This window comes from Mastacembelus armatus, chromosome 21 (genome assembly GCF_900324485.2).
Source record: "Mastacembelus armatus chromosome 21, fMasArm1.2, whole genome shotgun sequence".
NCBI classification, from domain to species: Eukaryota; Metazoa; Chordata; class Actinopteri; order Synbranchiformes; family Mastacembelidae; genus Mastacembelus; species Mastacembelus armatus.
In genome coordinates this window covers 10,026,342-10,047,239 of record NC_046653.1, presented here as the reverse complement: position 1 = coordinate 10,047,239, position 20,898 = coordinate 10,026,342, and the positions used below count along the sequence as shown (strand labels likewise).

At 41.6% G+C, this 20,898-nt stretch overlaps 1 protein-coding gene across 1 annotated transcript; it reads right to left on the bottom strand.

Annotated features, from left to right (window-relative positions):
* Window positions 1-299: 299 nt before the first annotated feature.
* Window positions 300-16,196, bottom strand: LOC113122967 (olfactory receptor 2G3-like). The gene is made up of 6 exons (XM_026294672.1): window positions 15,274-16,196; window positions 10,037-10,133; window positions 6,770-6,899; window positions 5,049-5,168; window positions 1,313-1,413; window positions 300-311 (listed from the first exon to the last, which is right to left on the bottom strand). Exons 1-6 carry the CDS (start codon window positions 16,194-16,196, stop codon window positions 300-302), a joined length of 1,383 nt encoding a protein of 460 aa, XP_026150457.1.
* Window positions 16,197-20,898: the final 4,702 nt, after the last annotated feature.

Genomic DNA, 20,898 nt, shown 5'->3' with positions numbered 1-20,898 from the left:
CAAGAACTGTATGTAGCAGCATCCTACATTTTGTCAATTCTGACCTGCTTCCTGCTGATGAAAAACATCACCATAGCATCATACCACCATGCTTCACTGCGGCTATGGTGTTCTAAGGTGTTGGGTTCACACCAGAAATAGTGTTTTCTTTGATGGCCAAAAAGTTAAATTTTAGTCTCATCTGACCACAGTACCTTCTTCCAGACGTTTGGGGAGTCTCCCATGTGCATTTTGGCAAAATCAAAAATGGCTTTCTTCTGGCCACTCTTCCATAAAGGCCAGCTCTGTGGAGTGTACAGCTAAAAGTGTTCCTATGGATAGACACAAACACAAAAAGATGGAAGAACAAATGGTAAAATCTGAATGAAATAAAATAGAGTAAAACTGATTTACAAATAAATAAATAAAAAATAAAATAAAAGCCAACATCTCAAGCTGAGTTAAATGCCAAAGAGAAGAGATGAGTTTTAAGAGATTTAAAAACATGAAGTGACTCAATCTGTCTAAAATGAATGGCAACTCATTCCAAAGTTTAGGGGCAGCAACTGAAAAGAGCGGTCTCTCCTAAGTCTTCTCCAAGTCTTTGGGATAACAAGGAGAGACTAATCGGCTGACCTGAACTTGAAGGAGAATAATGCCGGCACAGGTCAGACAGGTACTGTGGGGCGAGACTGTGGAGGCATTTAAAAACCAATAAAAGAAGTTTAAAAACTTTAAAGTTTAAAAAGCGCACCGGAAGCCAATGTAAAGATTGGGTAGATCCGGTCACATTTATGTGTACCAGTTAAGAGACAGGCCGCAGCATTTTGAACTAATTACAGCCGAGCAATAGATGTCTGACTAAGTGCAGCATAGAGTTAATTGCAATAGTCCAAACGAGTAGTAATAAAAGCATGGATTAAAATTTCAAAGTCCTTCCAAGATAAAATAGGTTTAATTTTGGCTATTTGCCTCAGTTTGAAGAAGCTAGTCTTCACCACTGAACTGACCTGTGCATCAAATTTAAAATTGCAATCCATTTTTACTCCCAGGTTTGTGACCACAGACCTTTAAGATTGGGTTAAGATGTCCTGGACAATAGGGGCCTCGGTAGCAATGTCACTCGGTGCGAACAATAATTATTGTATAATTCCTAAACTTTGATACAAAGGGGAGCAGATAAAAAGAAAAAAGAAGAGGCCCAAGGACTGATCCTTGAGGCAGTCCACCTCAGTGGTGCTGAAGAGGATATAGTGTCTCTGACTTGAACAGAAAAGCTTCTCTTAGTCAAGTACGATCTAAACCACTCTAAGGCCCGACCCTGAATGCCTACCCACTTCTCTAGACTGGACAGGAGGATATTATGGTCCACTGTGTCAAAGGCAGCTGTTAGGTCCAACAGCACCAGGGCGACAGTGTGGCCAGAGTCAATGGCTAACAAAAGATCATTGAGAACCTTCAAAAGTGCAGACTCAGTACTGTGATGGGGTTTAAACCCAGACTGGAAAACCTCAGAAATCCAATGCTCATCTAAAAAAGAATTTAACTGAGTGTACACAATTTTCTCCAAAATTTTTGAGAATAGGGGAAGCTTGGAAATTGGCCTATAATTTGAAAGTACTGACTGGTCTAGGCCAGCTTTCTTCACCAATGGTTTTACCACAGCATGTTTAAAACTTACTAACTTACTGGAACCACCTCATTTAGTAAGCTGCAATTAATAATGGCAAGCACATTATGAGAGATGAGAGCCAAACTTTGGAGAACCTCCTTGAAAAGGTGAGGGGGGCATGGATCATTAGGAGAGCCAGCAGGCTTCGTATGGGCAATTAATGGCAATGGCAATGGGCAAGTTTATTGTTGGTCTTCTGGATATTTCTCCATTCAGTGCCTTCCTTGCCTGGTCTGACTTTTGGTGGGTTTGGTGAGTTTCAACCACCTCTTTGCAAGTTTACTGTGTACTGTGTAAGTATATATATTTTTAATTATTGTACTTCGGTACATTTCAAATCACATCCATTACTGAGTAAAAAAGAAATAATAAATAATGCTGAACTGGAAACTACTGTAGTTTTTCCACTAAATGTGGCGCTAACCCATGTCCATTTGCACGTTTGAGTCAAATCAAATCAAGTTGACTTGTTGAGGGTGAAGTCCAGTAACTTTAAAAACCAACTGCTGCTCAAACAAGAATTTCAGTTAAAAAAATAAATATGCTGTAATGTAGATTGGCAGTAGTGTTGGGCAGTTTTTTTCCCCCTACAATTGTTGCCATACAGTTCATGTGACATTTAGAGTTCTTTGACCTTCTTTCATATAGTGAAACAGAACCACAAACAGAACCAGTTTGTGTTTGAACTAAGAGACTCTCTGACCCTCAAATTCCCAGATTTAAACAGGACACAAGTGGAATTCCATGCAAACGGTAGACCAGAACATCAATTGATGGCAGCATCCCGATGGTTGATCCAGTTGATCAGACAAGGCATAGAGGCTCAGAGCACCAGTATAGTAATATGGTCTATACCAGAGGTCACCAACAGGCGGACCGCGGTCCGGGTGCGGACCCAGAAGCCGCCCCATACGGACCCGGACGTACAGCCAAAACAGAAGATTGTGATTTAAAACCTAACGGGGCGCTTCTATTTCCACCGGAGCAGCTTTTTTAGACTTTACAGTAGTGGAAACGCACAGAGCAATTGCATGCGGTTTGAGCCATCCCACGTGATACCACTCAGCCAATCAAGTCTGTGCATCCCAGGCGGTAAATATTACGACGCTACAGTGTAAACAGAGCTAGAGGCAAGTTACACATGAAAACAGTGTTGCCAACTTAGCGACTTTGTCGCTATATTTAGCGAGTATTCAAACCCCTCTAGCGACACTTTTTTTAAAAAGCGACTAGCGACAAATCTGGCGACTTTTTCTGGTGTTACTTGAGACTTTTGGAGACTCTGATGTGTTTGTACTGCACCATTCTTACACTTCTCAATTTGCCGCCATAAGACTGCAAATCAGCTGCAGCCGCAAGCCCCTCCCCCGTCCCAAAGCCTTCACAGGCGGCCCAGTCCTCTCGTAGCAGTCCCTCCCTCCCAGTTGCAGTCACAGCAGGAAGTGTTCACGCCTCGCATCCCGACTGCAAATGAATCGCGCGTGCGATCATGTATGTGCGTGATCTGTACTGATGCATGGCATAATAAAAAAATAAAATAAAATAAAAAGTAAAATGTTCTTTGTCTAAAATAAATCACTGCATTTGACTCAAACAGCTTCAGTCATTTACAGCAAGGCAAATGTATTTAGTTCTGAGAACTTATTAACTGCAGGCCGTCATGCTACATTATATGGCACAGTACAAATACAGTGGGTACGGAAAGTATTCAGACCCCTTTAAATTTTTTACTCTTTGTGTCATTGCAGCCATTTGCCAAAATCAAAAAAGTTCATTTTATTTCTCTAATGTACACTCAGCACCCCATCTTGACAGAAAAAAACAGAAATGTAGAAATTTTTGCAAATTTATTAAAAAAGAAAATCTGAAATATCACATGGTCATAAGTATTCAGACCCCTTCACATGCTGTCCATTTCTTCTGATCCTCCTTGAGATGGTTCTGCTCCTTCATTGGAGTCCAGCTGTGTTTAATTAAACTTATTGGACTTGATTAGGAAAGGCACACACCTGTCTATATAAGACCTTACAGCTCACAGTGCATGTCAGAGCAAATGAGAATCATGAGGTCGAAGGAAAACTGTCCAAGGAGCTCAGAGACAGAACTGTGGCAAGGCACAGATCTGGCCAAGGTTACAAAAGAATTTCTGCAGCACTCAAGGTTCCTAAGAGCACAGTGGCCTCCATAATCCTCAAATGGAAAAAGTTTGGGACGACCAGAACTCTTCCTAGACCTGGCCGTCCAGCCAAACTGAGCAATCGTGGGAGAAGAGCCTTGGTGAGAGAGGTAAAGAAGAACCCAAAGATCACTGTGGCTGAGCACCAGAGATGCAGTAGGGAGATGGGAGAAAGTTCCACAAAGTCAGCTATCACTGCAGCCCTCCATCAGTCGGGGCTTTATGGCAGAGGGGCCCGACGGAAGCCTCTCCTCAGTGCAAGACACATGAAAGCCTGCATAGAGTTTGCCAAAAAACACATGAAGGACTCCCAGACTATGAGAAATAAGATTCTCTGGTCTGATGAGACCAAGAACTGAACTTTTTGGCATTAATTCTAAGCGGTATGTGTGGAGAAAACCAGGCACTGCTCATCACCTGCCCAATACAATCCCTACAGTGAAACATGGTGGTGGGAGCATCATGTTGTGGGGGTGTTTTTCAGCTGCAGGGACAGGACGACTGGTTGCAATTGAAGGAAAGATGAATGCGGCCAAGTACAGAGATATCCTGGAAGAAAACCTCTTCCAGAGTGCTCAGGACCTTAGACTGGGCCGAAGGTTCACCTTTCAACAGGACAATGACCCTAAGCACACAGCTAAAATAACAAAGGAGTGGCTTCGGAACAACTCTGTGACCGTTCTTGACTGGCCCAGCCAGAGCCCTGACCTAAACCCAATTGAGCATCTCTGGAGAGACCTGAAAATGGCTGTCCACCAACGTTCACCATCCAACCTGACAGAACTGGAGAGGATCTACAAGGAAGAATGGCAGAGGATCCCTAAATCCAGGTGTGAAAAACTTGTTGTATCATTCCCAAGACGACTCATGGCTGTACTAGCTCAAAAGGTGCTTCTACTCAATACTGAGCACAGGGTCTGAATACTTATGACCATGTGATATTTCACTTTTTCTTTTTTAATAAATTTGCAAAAATTTCTAGATTTCTGGTTTTTACTGTCAAGATGGAGTGCTGAGTGTACATTAATGAGAAATAAAATGAACTTTTTTGATTTTGGCAAATGGCTGCAATTACCCACTGTAATTCAACTTATCTCCACATGCTTGAGTAGGTCTGATGCAGAGTTATTGTAAGCAGAGAGTTCAGTCTTTTTATGTAAACACCGATTACATTGCATAATACGTTGTTAGTGTTTTAACTTACAACTTTTTTTAACTTACCAGTAAAGTAATCTTTTAAATATGGCCAGGGGTGCTCGTCAATCTTTTCATCTACATTAGCCTCAATCTCCTCTTCAACTGGTGCATCTGGAGGAGGGTCAATGTTGATCAACTCCATCTCTGTGGGAATTTAGCACCATGATAGTAGTATATGAATTGCCTAACTGGTATGGGCGCAAGAAGGGGCATCAAAAATGAGTGTGCCTGTATATATGAACATATGGAAATCATAAAATGATTAATCAATTGTGGTATCATAACCCCAAAAAGACTTAGATGGCCAGGTCTCAGTTTGTAGAACTTTACTGGTCAACTGCAGTTAATACAGGATCGTCTTAACTGTGTCTAATATGGATAGGGTGCAACCCCCATCTTGGGTCTGTGTTTCTTCTTCTTTATCCAGGATAATTCTAAATCATAGACTATCAATACCCTCTAGTGGTTGACCACTGTAACGACAGGCATTGCACTTAAACATCACACAACCTATGTTTTAATAACTATACTACATCTAGTACTACTTAAACAGGAAGCACAAACCATCCCAAAACAGTATTTGTCCCCAGTACTCACCTTCAAAAAACTTAGTCTCACTTAACATTTACTCACAAATCATAAAAAAAACAACTGTGGATTAAACCATAATGTCTTAACTGTAATAAGTCCAATCTATCTCATAGTCCTTTAAATGTAAGAGAGGATGACAATCAACACCCTCTAGTGGTTGACCACTGTAACAACAGGCATTGCACTTAAACATCACACAATCTATGTTTTAATAACTATACTACATCAATAAAACGACATCACATTCTCCTCCTAGTCCTAGGCGGCACTAGTTGCTATTGATTGCGCAGTAACATGTGCATATTACATATGCGTGTCATGTCATGTCCGGTTGGCCCCGTATTTAATCCCTGTGGTTAAGTTCTGTGCTGGTCGTCTTTTCCAAGGTAATCGTTAGTAGAAGAGAGGAAAGATGCTGATGTACCACTCAGGTATGTAGGCTGAATCAGCTGGTAATACTCCCACGAATACTGGCCTACTAGACAGAATTAATCTTTTGACCGTATGTAGGTTGGACTGTACCTGACTGTTGGAATAAAGCACCCTGGCGGCCTTTTTTTCGAAACATACTTATATGAGGGTGAAAACTGTCTGGTGAATGTCCATAGCTGTCAAAAAACCGATCACCTGTAAAATATATTGCCAGCCAGTGCTGGCCAGGTAGGTACGATGGATCAGTGTTTACAATCAACGTGGCTATATATATTGAGACTGGCCACAGACACCCCCACAAAATCAGTGTCCTTACTAGTTATCCTTCTGACAGTACAAGTCAATTCAATGGTGTTCATGCTGTGGTTCCAGATTAAAACAGAACAAGGTCCGAACTCCTCCGCCAATGGTCTGTCTTTAAGATGACGCCCAGATGACGTGGGTTTCTGTTTCCCATTCACGGTTAGTGGCTGCTGTTTTCATCAACTGGTAATACTCCCACGAATACTGGCCTACTAGACAGAGTTAATCTTTTGACCGTATGAATTTCATAGAAATGTCAATTCCATTAAGTAGAAATTTCTCCTGAAAAAACAAATCAGCGTGTATAGGTGCAAATAATTTCACGAGCTTGCTGTTCTCTGTGTATTTCCCTCTGGTCACCAGCCCCTTGTTGTCTCCATCCACTGCTGTGTTATTCATGTGACTAGGCATATCCTTACCAAACAACGCAGTGTTGAACTGCGTATCCAGTGTGTCTTGCCCATAGTTGATCAGACACTCTATAATCCCACGATAGGGATACGTCTTAGAAGCCTGGGTAATTAGTCTGTCCCCAAGCATCACATCCACCTGTGAAAACAAGGCGCAGCCGGGGTAATTTATCAACCCTACATCTGCTCCGTATGCTATGTTGCTTCCATCAGCATTTATGATTCTCACACGCACATACAGATGTGAATCTTTCAGGTCAATATACTCATCCCCACTGCTGAAGATGAAGAAATCCAAAGGGACCTGTGTCTGTGATGGCTCAGACTGGGGGATCTGCTGGAGCCTATCCCAGCTCTCTCTGGGCTGAAAGGCAGGGGTACACCCTGGACAGGTCACCAGTCCATCACAGGGACTCTTAGGATCACGTATGGATATGTCCGCATCATCTTGGAAAAAACTGACCCAAGTAGTAGGGTACTGTAGTTCACTGATTCCATATTTTATTATTGGGATATAAGTATGATGATGCGTTGCTAGGCAACGTGACGTAAAAGCCAGTGCCCTTCTTGTCCATCTTCAAAAACGGTTTTTTTCATCACTTATGTGAAACTTAAGTGATAACGTAAGTGATAACCAACTAACCATATGATGGCATGGAGGTCATCTCTCTTTTAGCTTCAAAAGGTATTTTCCCCGTCTCCAAGATCCCACGGTATCAGGCTATCGTTTTTTTTTTTTTTTAACAATGCATATAATAGTGGGGGTGCCTCTTTTGTCAGCATCCACCGTGTTTAGCAACTATGTGACCAAGTGGTGCGGTGTAACCTCTCTTATGTAGCCTATTCAAAACATCTTTTGCAAGCACCCAAGTGTTAAATTTGTCGGGCCATTCTTGCCACTTCACTAACACCTTGTTTCTATGTTTGGCCAGTATTTTCTCTATTTTAAAAGTCGCGTTTTTATCACAGGCTCTTATGACAGGCTGGAGCTCTTGCTGGTAAAATGTCCGTTCTGCCTCGCCAGCTATATCACTCAGCCTGTACACAACCTGTAGGCTACTGCCCGATCTGTTATGGTGAAATACTCATGGGTGAACGTCTGCTGGTAGGCCTTTCTAAACACACCAAAGTGCTTTGATATTCTTTTGATATTCTAATTTAATTATTTGTATGTATAAGATTTGTTGTTATATTTTGTTCTTTAGCAGTTGTTTGTAAGTTTGTTTTCAGTTACGCCTTATGTGTCTTAAATGGTTTGATCAGCCATTATATATGTGCCTCCTTGTGTTCAGTTGGGAGGTCCGCGCAGCTGCATTTAATCTTGAGTTAAATTATCTTGAGTTGAGTTTTGTTGTTTTGACCTCTTTTATGGGCCCACAAGTATTTAGTTTTGTAAGTTCATATTTTTGGGTAAATAAAAGTCCTCTATTTGAAACTATACCTGTGTCCTCTTTGCTCGGCCTGCTTGGGTCCTCACACTCCACATTCGGGTCTTTAATGTCCGGTTGAACCGCTCCACTATACTTACTACTTTAGTGTAGAGAAATCTGTGATTTTATACTCTTTCATCAGCTGTTTGAACTACTTACTATAAAACTCGCTGCCTTTATTCGTCTGTACTTTCAGAGGCACACGCCCCTCATACAGAATATCCTTAAATGCTTTTGTCACAGCGAGACATGTAAGACATCTCACCCATCAATACATGTTACAAGGTACCGCATGTTATTGTTCTCTGTAGCATATTCACTCATGTCCACCAAATCAGCCTGAAACTCTTTGTATATACCGGCTACAACACCCTCCGCCTTAGGAAGTTTTTCCTAGCTAATGCATGCAAGGTGTAAGCGTCCTGACCAAATAAAAAATGTTAAACGGTGGGTATTGGCAGCTTCACAGCTGGGGATTGCTGTACGCAGATTGTTAATACCCCCTAACACCCCCGGATGTAAGGGGTCATAATAGATCTCATGAAGCAGCCGAAGCAGATCGGATCAATGACTGTTTCTCTGTAGTTTTCAGCATTTGCAAAATCACCTCTGCAGCACCGCAGATTCTGCTGTCATCAGCGTCAATCCCGTTTGCACAGAGGAAAGCATTACGTCATTACTCACCCAATCTTTTGAGGTAGGTTCTTGTTTCCACATAATGAGCAGAAGTCTTCCCTGGAAACTGAAATGATATATACATATAAGATGTGTTTATGTACACACACACACACACCCACAAACCCCCCCACCACCACACACTTGCATAGCATGAATCATCAGGATCTCTGCTGCCATTTCCCTCGTGCGATTTCTAAGAAATTACTGTCTACTTAGCCATCTGTGTACGATGTAAAACAACATTTAATGTATGTCCGTGGAGATTATCAGTTGTCCAGGTGAAGTTAACTAGAGGTCGAATCATGGCAACTGGACTTCTACTTTTTAGATCGAAACGTTCCACTACTCATCAATGCAGCTTCATTAGTCTAAAGGGAAGCTGGTATGGAATCTCAAATTTATCCTTGAGGTTAGCTTCATTCCACCCATCCATCCATCCATTTTCTATACCCACACAAGGGTCACGGGGATCTGCTGGAGCCTATCCCAGCTCTCTTTTGGGTGGAAGGCAGGGGTACACCCTGGACAGGTCACCAGTCCATCACAGGTTTCACTCCAGCCCTAGGAGTGTAGGGCTCATTGGGTGAACTATGCAAGTGTGGCGAGAGTTGTTAGACCCACACTCCTGAGTTGGTTTCAATTCACACCTGGCCTGAATAGGGTTGTTAGGTGAACAATAGAAGTGAGCACAGGTGAGGGTCATTAGGATCAAATGGTTGACTCATTCATTTCACCAGCATCCCCACCTCCTTGAAACGCCACCTTATTGTGGTGGAGGGGCTTTAGTGCTGGGATGATCCTAGGAGCTATGTTGTTGGGGGCTACATGCCCCTAGTAGGGTCTCCCAATGCAAACAGGTCCTAGGTGACGAGTCTGACTAAGAGCAGTTCAAAAACCCCCTTATGGATGAATCCATATGGGCCATCCATGGGCTTACCTCCATGCACAGCCTGGGCTCTGGAACCCAACTATTTGAGAGGGGCTGGACCTTCTTCTACTCTCAAGCTGCCCGTGGTGTGAGGCGGCAGATGGGTGTGGGCTTGCTCATAGCTCCCTAGCTCAGCCGCCATGTGCTGGAGTTTTCCCCAATGAATGAGAGGGTCATTTCCCTGCGCCTTTGGGTTGGGGATAGGTTTCTTACTGTAGTTTTCTTACAGCAGTACCTGACCTTCTTGGACTCCCTAGGAAGGGTGCTGGAAAGTGCTCCAACTTGGGACTCCTTCATTCTGCTGGGGGACTTCAACTCTAAGAATTCACACAGTGCTCTGACAAGAGCAGGAGGAGACTCAAAATTTGCTAATGAACTTAACCTCTTCTTCAATAGATTTGACACCACCTCTGCTTCTTACTCTGACCCAGTGTCCTCACACACCATCCCTCCACCACCTTAGTTGATGCCTTAGGGTCTCTTCACATCCCTCCACCCAACATCTCTGCAAATGCTGCCTCCCCATTACCCACTGATGCCACCTCCTCTATCAGCAGCCATACAACATTGAAGTATACCTCACCTCCAATACCTCTTCCCCTGCCCTCACCATCTGACTCCTCATCAACACAATACACAGGCCCAGTGATGAGCAGCACTGGAGTACAGACACTTGATAAAAAGCTTTGTTGATTGGTGTAACAACTGTCTAAAGTTCAGTTCATCCTTGGAGAGGAAGTAGAGATTGTGGACTCCTACAAATACCTTGGAGTCCACATTAACAACAAACTGGTCAAACAATACAGATGCATTCTTCCAGAAAGGACAGAGCAGACTGTTCTTCCTCAGCAGGCTCTGTACCTTTGGTGTGTGCCACAAGCTACTGAAGATGTTCTATCAGTCTGTAGTAGCAAGTGCACTGTTCTTTACAGTTGTGTGCTGGGGAGGTGGCATCAAGGCTGGTGAGGCATCCTAAACAGACTAAACAGACTAAACAAGTTGATCAAGAAGGCAAAATCTGTTGCTGGACTGGAACTGGACAGTCTGGAGGCTGTGGCAGAGAGGAGGATGGTGGACAAAATCAAATCCATACTGGACAATCCTGCCCACCCACTTCATGAGGAACTGTGGCGAATGGAATGTTCATTCAGCCACAGACTAATTCTTCCTAAAGCCAAGACTGATTCAGGAAGTCTTTTGTGTCCATGGTCGTAAGACTCTATAATTTCACAATATAAAAAATAACGCGCACACACACACACACACCACATACACATGCACACACAAATGCCCAAAAATAAATAATTACTTTATTACTTTCCTCCATCCAAATTAATTACTTTATTAATTACTGTTAATTAATTCTTCTTTTCCTTTCGGCTACTCTCTTCAGGGGTCACCAAAGCGAATCATCTGCCTCCATTTAACGCTATCCTCTGTATCCTTCACACCCACACCAACTACCCTCATGTCCTCCTTCACTACATCCAAGAATCTCGTCTTTGGCCTTCCCCTAGGCCTCCTTTCTGGCAGCTCTAACCTCAGCATCCTTTTACCAATGTATTCACTGTCCCTCCTCTGAACATGTCCAAACCATCTCAATCTGGCTTCCCTGGCTTTTTCTCCAAAACATCTAACATGAGCTGCCCCTCTGATGTACTCATTCCTGATCCTATCCATCCTCGTCACTTCCAGAGAGAACCTCAACATCGTCAGCTCTGCTACCTCCAGCTCTGCCTCCTGTCTTTTTCCCAGTGCCACTGTCTCTAAACCAGACAACATTGCTGGTCTCACCACTGTCTTGTGCACCTTTCCTTTCATTCTTGCTGACACGTTTTTGTCACACATCACACCTGACACTTTCCTCCACCCATTCCAACCTGCTTGCACACATCTCTTCACTTCTTTTCCACACTCTCTGTTGCTCTGGACTGTTGACCCTAGATACTTAAAATCCTCCACCTTCTTCACCTCAACTCCCTGTAACCTCACTGTTCTACTTGAGATCCTCTCATTTACACACATGTAATCTGTTTTACTGCAGCTAACCTTCATTCCTCTCCTTTCCAGAACAAACCTCCACCTCTCTAGATTTTCCTCCACCTGCTCTCACTACAGATGACAATGACATCTGAAAAAATCATGGTCCACAGAGATTTTGGTCTGACCTCATCTGTCAGCCTGTCCATCACTACAGCAAACAAGAAGGGGCTCAAAGCCGATCCTTGGTGCAGACCCACCTCCACCTTGATCTCCTCTGTCACCCCTACAGTACACCTCACCACTGTCTTACAGCTCTCATACATGTCCTGCACCACTCGAACATACTTCTCTGCCACTCCAGACTTCGTCATACAAAACCACAGCTCCTCTCTCAGCACCCTGTCATACGCTTTTTCCAAATCTACAAAGACACAATGCAACTCCTTCTGGCCTTCTCTGTACTTCTCCATCAGCATTATTGCATCTGTGGTTTTCTTTCTTGGCATGAAACCATACTGCTGCTCACAAATGCTCACTTCTGACTTCAGCCTAGCCTCCACTACTCTTTCCCATATCTTCATTGTGTGGCTCATCAGCTTTATTTTTCTGTTGTTTCCCCAACTCTGCACACACATTTCCATCCGTCTTTGATTACCCTAACCTTCTGCACATCCTTCCCATCTCTCTCTCTGCCTCACCAACCTTTACAAATCCACCTCTCCCTCCTTAGTGTCCAACCTATCATACAAATCCTCATACGCCCTTTGATTGGCCTTTGCCACCTCTACCTTCATCTTATGCTGCATCTCCCTGTACTCCTGTCTGTTCTCTTTTGTCCTCTCAGTGTCCCACTTCTTCTCACCTAACCTTTTCCTCTTAACACACTGCTGAACTTCCTCATTCCACCACCAAGTCTCCTTATCTGCTTTTCTCTTTACAGATAACACACCAAGTACTCTCCTACCTGTCTCCCTGATCACTTTAGCTGTAGCTGTCCAGTCATCTGGAAGAACCTCCTGACCTCCCAGAGCCTGTTTCAGCTCCTCCCTGAAAGCCACACAACACTCCACCATTTGGTCCTCTGCTCTGCCCTTGTCCTCTTCATCTTCCTCACCACCAGAGTCATCCTACACACCACCATCCTATGCTGTCTGGCTACACCCTCCCCACCCACTACTTTGCAGTCACTGATCTCTTTCAGGTTGAAATCTGTCAGGTTGGAACGTCTGCACAAGATCTAATCAACTTGTGTGTTCCTGCCTCCACTCTTATATGTCACCCTATGCTCCTCGATTTTCTGGAAAAATGTGTTCACTACAGCCATTCCCATCCTTTGTGAAGTCTACCACCATCTGTCCTTCTGCATTCCTGTCCTGCATACCAAACTTACCCATCACTTCCTCATCACCTCTGTTTCCCTCACCAACATGTCCATTGAAGTCTGCCCCAATCACCACTCTCTCACCACTAGGGATACCCTGAATCACCTCATCCATCTCCCTCCAGAATTTTTCCTTCTCTTCTAACTCACATCCTACCTTTGGGGCATAACCACTGACAACGTTCAACATCACACCTTCAACTTCCAGCTTCAGACTCATCACTCTACCTGACACTCTCTTCACCTCCAGAACATTCCTAGCAAAATCCTCCTTCAGGATAACTCCTCCTCCATTCTTCTTTCCATCCACACCATGATAAAACAGCTTGAAACCTGCTCCTAATCTATAGGCCTTTCTACCTTTCCACCTGGTCTCCTGACTACACAAGATATCCAACTTCTTTCTCTCCATCATATCAGCCAACTCTCTAGTTTTCCCTGACAAACACCCTACATTCAAAGTCCCTACTCTAAGTCCTACACTCTTGCCCTTCCTCTTCTCTCTTTGCCTATGAACATGCATTCCTCCTCTCCTTCTTCGACCAACAGTAGTCCAATTTCATAAAACAGCACCAGTGGCTGTCGTTGATAACCCGGGCCGCGACCGATCCAGCATGGAAGTCAATATTGTGATTCGCATGTTTGATTTTGCTGAAATTTTACATCGGATGCCCTTCCTGACACAACCCTCTGCATTTACCCGGACTTGGGAACGGCACATGAAGACACTGGATTGTGCCTCCTTGTGGTTGCATTAATTACTATTAATTAATATAATTTGGGAGGCATATGGGAGGTATGAAATATAATATAAAATAAAATAAAATAAATTAAAATAATAAAATAAAATAATATTTTATAATATTTATTTTATAATAATAATAATAATACATATGAATAAAAATTCATATAAAATATTGCAGCCATTTTAAAGTTCTAGTCTGTAGAAGATTTCACCGCTGATGTGTGACAAGAGTTTGGTGTTACTACAGTAAACAATATGTGAGATATCAAGTATAATATTACATAAAAAGTAATAAAAATATTGCAGAGTGAAAATGGCCAAAGTAACAGAAGAGAGGATGTTGTCCTTGACGTGTGACAAGAGTTTGGTGTTATTACAGCAAACAATATGGGATATATGAAATAATATTGCATAAAATAGTAATAAAAAATCATATAAAATATTTCAGAGTGAAAATTGCCAACTTAAAAGCTGTAGTCCATAGAGGAGTTCATCCTAGAGGAGTGACAAGAGTTTGGTGTTTCTCAAAATATCCACAACAGTAGGCTAACTTCAGGAACACTTTATTTTCTACATCAGTGCTTCACAGTAACTTTGGCACTTAACACTGAACTTGACTTCATAAATAAAGTTACACATCTACAGAGATATGCTTGAGATAAAAACAAAATATGTTCTGCACCAAAGCAAAGTCATGCACTAAGGCCAAAAATATGCTTGACAAGACAAAATAACAATTCAGAGCATAGGATTTGATCTAGAGTCTTTCATGGTGCAGTAATGACGCAAAACACAGTTTTTGGAATAAAAGATAATTCATTAGCTCACCATCAATTATTTCTGACCAAAGTCTTTTCATCAGTGATTTTTCCAATGTCTGCTGGTCCATGAACACATAATAACTCCATGCACCTGTGTTCATGGAATTATTATTATCAGTATCCCACTTGTATACTGTATAATGTTCACATTAACATATTAAAATAATTTGATTGAGAAATAGGTTCAGATGTATCTGACTTGATGAATAAAGGTACAGAAATTCAAGAAAAGCCTCTTGTTAGAGGTAATTGTAAAGTAAAAATTTAATAGATGTAATATGACATTATATTAAATATGCACAGCTGGCTCTGGAGTAAAATATGTTTCATTCAGTGTTCTTATACTTTTTTTTTTAAGAATGCAGCACGAGGGCACGGGGGGGGGTCCTAGGCCCTAAATGCCCATGCATATTGCTGCATCTTCGTCAACAATAACAATAAACATAGCAATAACACTAACAAAAATGTTAAATCCAACAATAACATTGTTAATGAGTTTTAATTTTGATGTGGTTACATAAATCAAACATTTGTTCTTAATTTCAACCTTTGACCTGCATTTATGCACAAATATATAATTCTACCTCTAATTTTAGTCAGGACCAGCCCATAAATAACAGGGTTCAGTATAGGTGGGATTAACAGAAATTCTATGGCCATGAAATTCTTTACACTCTGTGGCACAGATGCTGATCCATACCTTGAATAGATGAGATCAAAAAGCAAAGCAGTTGTGACATTAATCAAACTCAATAAATGTGGCACACATGTCTGTGTAAACTTTCTCCTGCTCTCTCTGGATTTTACAGCTGATTTTACCAGCTGCACATATGAACCTAAAATGAAGAGGACATGGCAACAATAGAAGCAAATAAGTATCAATCTAACTATATCATTTGTTGTTGTTGAACTACAAGCAAGTTTAATAACTGACCCATTCTCACAGTAGAGTTTCTCAATGTGTGAGCCACATAATTTCAGTGTGGGTGTCAAATTGATGCTCACAGTCATACAGCAGAAAGGTACAAACCAGGACAAACTGACTAACACTGCAGTCCTTCTCAGAGACATAACAGAGTGATACTCCAGTGGTCGACATATGGCCACATATCTGTCATAAGACATTAGAGCTAAAATAGAAAAGCCAACCATTGCAGAGGAATATATAACATAGGTTTGCAAAAGACATCCTGCATATGATATTACCTGAATATCAGACAGAAGATCTGAAGCAAATTTAGGGTAAAAACCTGTAGTCCCATAAAGTTCATTAATGCACAAGTTACATAAACAAATGTACATTGGTTCTTGTAAGTTTTCATCCAGCATTATGGTTAAAATGATGGACACATTTACTACTAAAATGACACAATAGCTTAATAAAGTGAGAGAGAAAAGTGTGAATCTGTAGTTGACTGTTTCATTGAAGCCAGACAAAGTAAATACAATGATACTAGATGTGTTGCTCATTTTGTGCTAATCTTCAAAAACACAAATGTCAAACTTCTAAACAGTGTTTAGAAGACAGGTTGCAATTTTTAAAAATGGTTGAAATGTTCATGGTCAGTATATGTACAGTTGTCTTAGTGTTGCACACAGGTGAGGTGTGAGATTAGATGTTAAAGAAAGTCCCTCCTTAAATGCAGGTGTCTCACAGAGACTTAAATTCCTGACGTCACTTGTCAACTGTGCCACTAAGTGTCATAATGCAATCCAGTAACTAATTACAAGTAATATCAAATATTATTATTAATAATAATAATACATTTTATTTCATGGCGCCTTTCAAAGTCTCAAGCTCACCTTACAGGCAAGTAAAAACAACATAAAACATACTGCATGTGTTAGGCCCTGAGATCTGTTTCCGGTTTTGATCCCTTATTTTGGTTACTTCCTGTTTTCTGTTCTGTATTGATCCTGGGTAGCATTATGTTGATTAGTCTGATTACATTCACCTGTGTTCAATTGGTCTTCAGTTCTGTGTATATACGTCCCCTGCCTTCCTTTGTTCCCTGCCGGAGCATTGCTAATACATGTGTGAAGAGATCATTGTTTCCCATTTCTGCCTGCCTGCCCGTCCGCCGAGGAGTGGAGTATATTTTGTGTTTTGTGCCTGAGCCTGGAGATCCAGGGAATAAATGAGTCCTGCACTTGGGTCCTCACTTCTCCTTCCTTCACCACCGACACCACAATATCATAACAGCATGAAATACATTGAAATGCCTTAAAGCAATGATTGGTGGTGATTTATAGATGTGTTTATTGCAATGTGGATCTTTCTCATAACACAAAGCAATTTAACATGTTTCATTGTTGACCCCTCTGTAGGGAACTCAGGGGCATAGATAGATTTGGTTTCAGAATCTAACCATTACTTTTGTCTTGCATTTATTAAATGTATGACTGAAGAGGTCCTCATGCCTCAGACTACATGAGTCAAAAAAATTCAATCTTCCAACCTATTGATACATTGATGTAGTTTTATTTATACCTCTGCCCTGAGATTATAAAAGAGCCATAATGCTTTATTTACAACTTTAATCATGTTGTGCTGTAATTAAGCAAAGCAGTGTTAATTTTGACAGCAGATTTTAATTTAGTTTTAGTCAGTCTTTTGACTAAAATGCAATTTTAGTTTTAGTCATATTTTAGTCATCTGCTTTGTTTTAGTTTTAGTCGACTAAATCTACTGTAGATTTAGCCGACTAAAATATATTGGGTTTGATTTAAGTGTAATTTAGTTAAATTATTGTAATACACAAAATATTCTAAAAATTTAAATTCTTCTTAAAATTAAATAAAAACAAGTTTCATTAAATATATGCAAAATGGCCTTTCCATAAAAGACCAAAAATTAGATATGCATTGCTTTTAACTTGCATTATAGTTTAAGTCAGACCCAATGTAGGCTATGATGATGTCGTGTACTTGTGCATCCCGTGTCACCAGGTGGATCAGTTACTTTTCAAATTGTCTTACAATGTGTCTTACAAGAAGTCGGATTGAATCTCTTCTAAAAACATCCTTCACTCACATTTTCATCTTGTTTTTATTAGTTAACGAAAATGTCAATATATTTTTATTTAGTTATCGCGTTTTCGTCATTGAAAACCTGTCGACGAAAATTATAACGAAAATATTTCGTCAGCGAAATGAACACTGCTTCAAAGGCACATCCAAAACCTTGCATTTACTGCCTCCAGTGCAGGGTTTTTGAGATCCTTCTTCAGTTTGGAGTTTGTGATCCCAAGAGATTTCAGAAACCATTGGATGGATGACCCAGTGCTGCCTCTTCAGCCAACTATCACTGGATAAGTGAGCACTTTTTTATTGCTTTGGAGTACACAGCTGCTAGCTTTGTTGCACTTTTCCTTCCTTATTTCAAAATTCGCCTCTACAACCTCTTCCCACAGCACAGTCAGTTCTTCATTACAACTTTCTTAGTTGCGGTTCAACCAGATTACAACATCTGACCATAGGGAGCTTGTCGTGATCTGGAGAGGGATCGTCAGCTTGTTGGTTAGCAAGACAGCGAGCGCTATTCTGGCTCTCTACATCCCCATTGCTGTGGGAGCGGTCCGCATCGCCATGTGGCAGACGATGGCGCAACGGAACATTTGGCTGCACGTTTCTCTCATCCCAGAGATGGCAAGGAAGGATTTGTTGGAGGGTCCCATTAGCCGTGCCGGCTTATTTGGACCACACTTCCAATCCGCCGCAGATAAGGCGGAGAGGTTTCGACGCCATTTGATGGCCACCCTTCACACCCCTTGGGCAGGGCGTGGGCACCATGATTATTGCCCATGGGCGAGACATCCCACCGGGTCCCAAGCTCCCACTCCTGGTCACCGCCCTCAACCAGCAGTCGCTCCAGCTCGACCCCTTCCTCCTCGGACCAGATGCCTCCTGCTCCTCCGCGGCCCCTCAAGGCTCCTAGCCTCTTGAGACCGAGCAATGTATTTTTGTCCTCTGGAGGGGACATGATTTACAAAACTTTATCTAAAAAACTAAATGGTCTGCAAGCATAAAACCTGTTGTGCTAAGTAGAGGACATCCTGGGCTTTCCAGTGATATCTGATTTGTTGGGATTTCATCCAATTAAACCGAAGATCTGTCCTTCTAAAATGGCTGCCATACTGACAACTGTGTTTTATGGACACAAGACAGGTAAGTTATCAGATTTATCTAGATGTTGTGCTTTTAAAGCTGAATATTGGATGTTTTTTAAAACATAAGTGTTAAGCTATATTTTGAGGTGTTTTGGTGTCATACAAACTTACTGAATACAACAGTTTTTTCCAATGTCCTTCGTAGTGGACATGGGGACTTACTAAATCTGTTTTCATATAAAATGCAAGGCACTTCAGGTGACAGGGGATTGACAGAAGCAGAAAGAATCTTGTTAAGGATTGTGGATGGAGGGTCAAATCTGGAGCTCTCCGAAGATGATGAGGAAGTGTGGTAGAAATTTCGTTAAGTTTGAGAGTTGCTAATTCTCAGAAAACAACCACAAGTGTGATGAATCATCTCAGTTTAATCACGGGCCCGGAGAGGACGTCCTTGCAGAAAGTCCTCTCCCGTCTGTGTTACAAGAGTAGTTTATATACCATACGTCAAACTAATCCTGAACAGACCCCCACATTGTTTGTTCAGGTGCTATCTCCAGTCTTCTTACCATCAAAGAAACAAATTGTTGGCAGTTATTTACAACTTCCTACCCTAAAACACTAAACCAATAAAACAGACAGAACCACATACCATGAAAGGGTCAAGCAAACATTCACCCCCCACATTGGTTTAAGTTAGTGACCATTTGCTCTGTCGTAAAATCCCACATTCCCCCCTTTTGACACAAAGTGTCAACACATTCAAGACAAGACATTAGCAATCAAGGGAACAAAATGTTACATCATTAGTCAGGGTCTTTCTACATCTAGATCACTGTCATTGTATGGGTTTCCCGGGGCCCAATCATTTAACTGTATTTCAGCAGTATTTGTCGATTCAGTTGGTAAGCTAACATAAAGTGAAGTGTATTCTCCTCCAAGTACTCCTCCTAACCATTTATACATCAGGGCCCGCATGCAAGTGAGTGCACATGTACAAAAACACAGGAGCATACTAAACATAATAACTACAGGGATTAAAATTTGCACAATTCCAGGAAGACAGAAATGAAATAGAGGATGAGGATGAGAGCTCAGAGGAGGAAGATGATGAGAAGGGTGAAAGTCATGAGGAAAATGAAGCCCAGCGTAGTCCATTTTGGGTTAGGAGTAACATGTAAGGTGTAGCAATTAAGCACCATGTATTGTCATGCAATTCTGTGTTTTTTTTTTAATCTTCATCCACTTTCAGGGCTAAAGTAGTTTGTATGTAGGTATTCTGCCTTGAATTTTGTTTAGTTGCCATTGTCCTATTTCTTATAATGTTTTATTAGCTTTATGCATTAATTCTTTTAACATTCATTTTTCTCTGCAAGATTCATTCCTACTGTGGAGCAGAGAACTATGCAAGATGACAATGCCCAAACCCGCAAAGACTGGATGTTCTGGAAGTACTTTGAGCAGTACATTGATAAAGTTTTTGAAGAGATCTCTGAACTTACAAACCAGCAAGAGGTGCTGGTCACTGATGCCAGCCTCAATACCACTCCTGAAGAAATAAAAACATTCTTTGGCGTGTCAATGTACATGTGTTGCCTTGGATATCCAAGACTGAGAATGTATTGGTCTGCAAAGACCAGGGTCCCGATCATTGCTGAGTCAATGTCAAGAGATCGCTTCTTCAAGCTCAGAAGCTCACTCAGTCACAAATGATCTTGATGTGCCTGAGGAGGATATAAAAAATTACATTCTGTGGAAAGTTAGGCCTCTGCTGAAAAGAGTTCAACAAGGGTATCTGAATCGGCCAAGACCTTGAAATGTGTCCGTAGATGAACAAATGATCCCTTTTACTGGCTGCTGTTCTGTACATCAGTTTGTCCCTGGGAAACCAAACCCAACCGGATTGAAAGTCTTTGTTCTTGCCAGTCCAAGTGGCTTGGTGTTGGACTTTGAGGTCTATGCAGGAAAAAACATATTAAAAGATGAGAAGTTAGGGATTGGAGGAAATGCAGTGCTTCGAATGACTGAGTCTATTCCAAAAGGAACTCATCTGTACTTCAACAGGT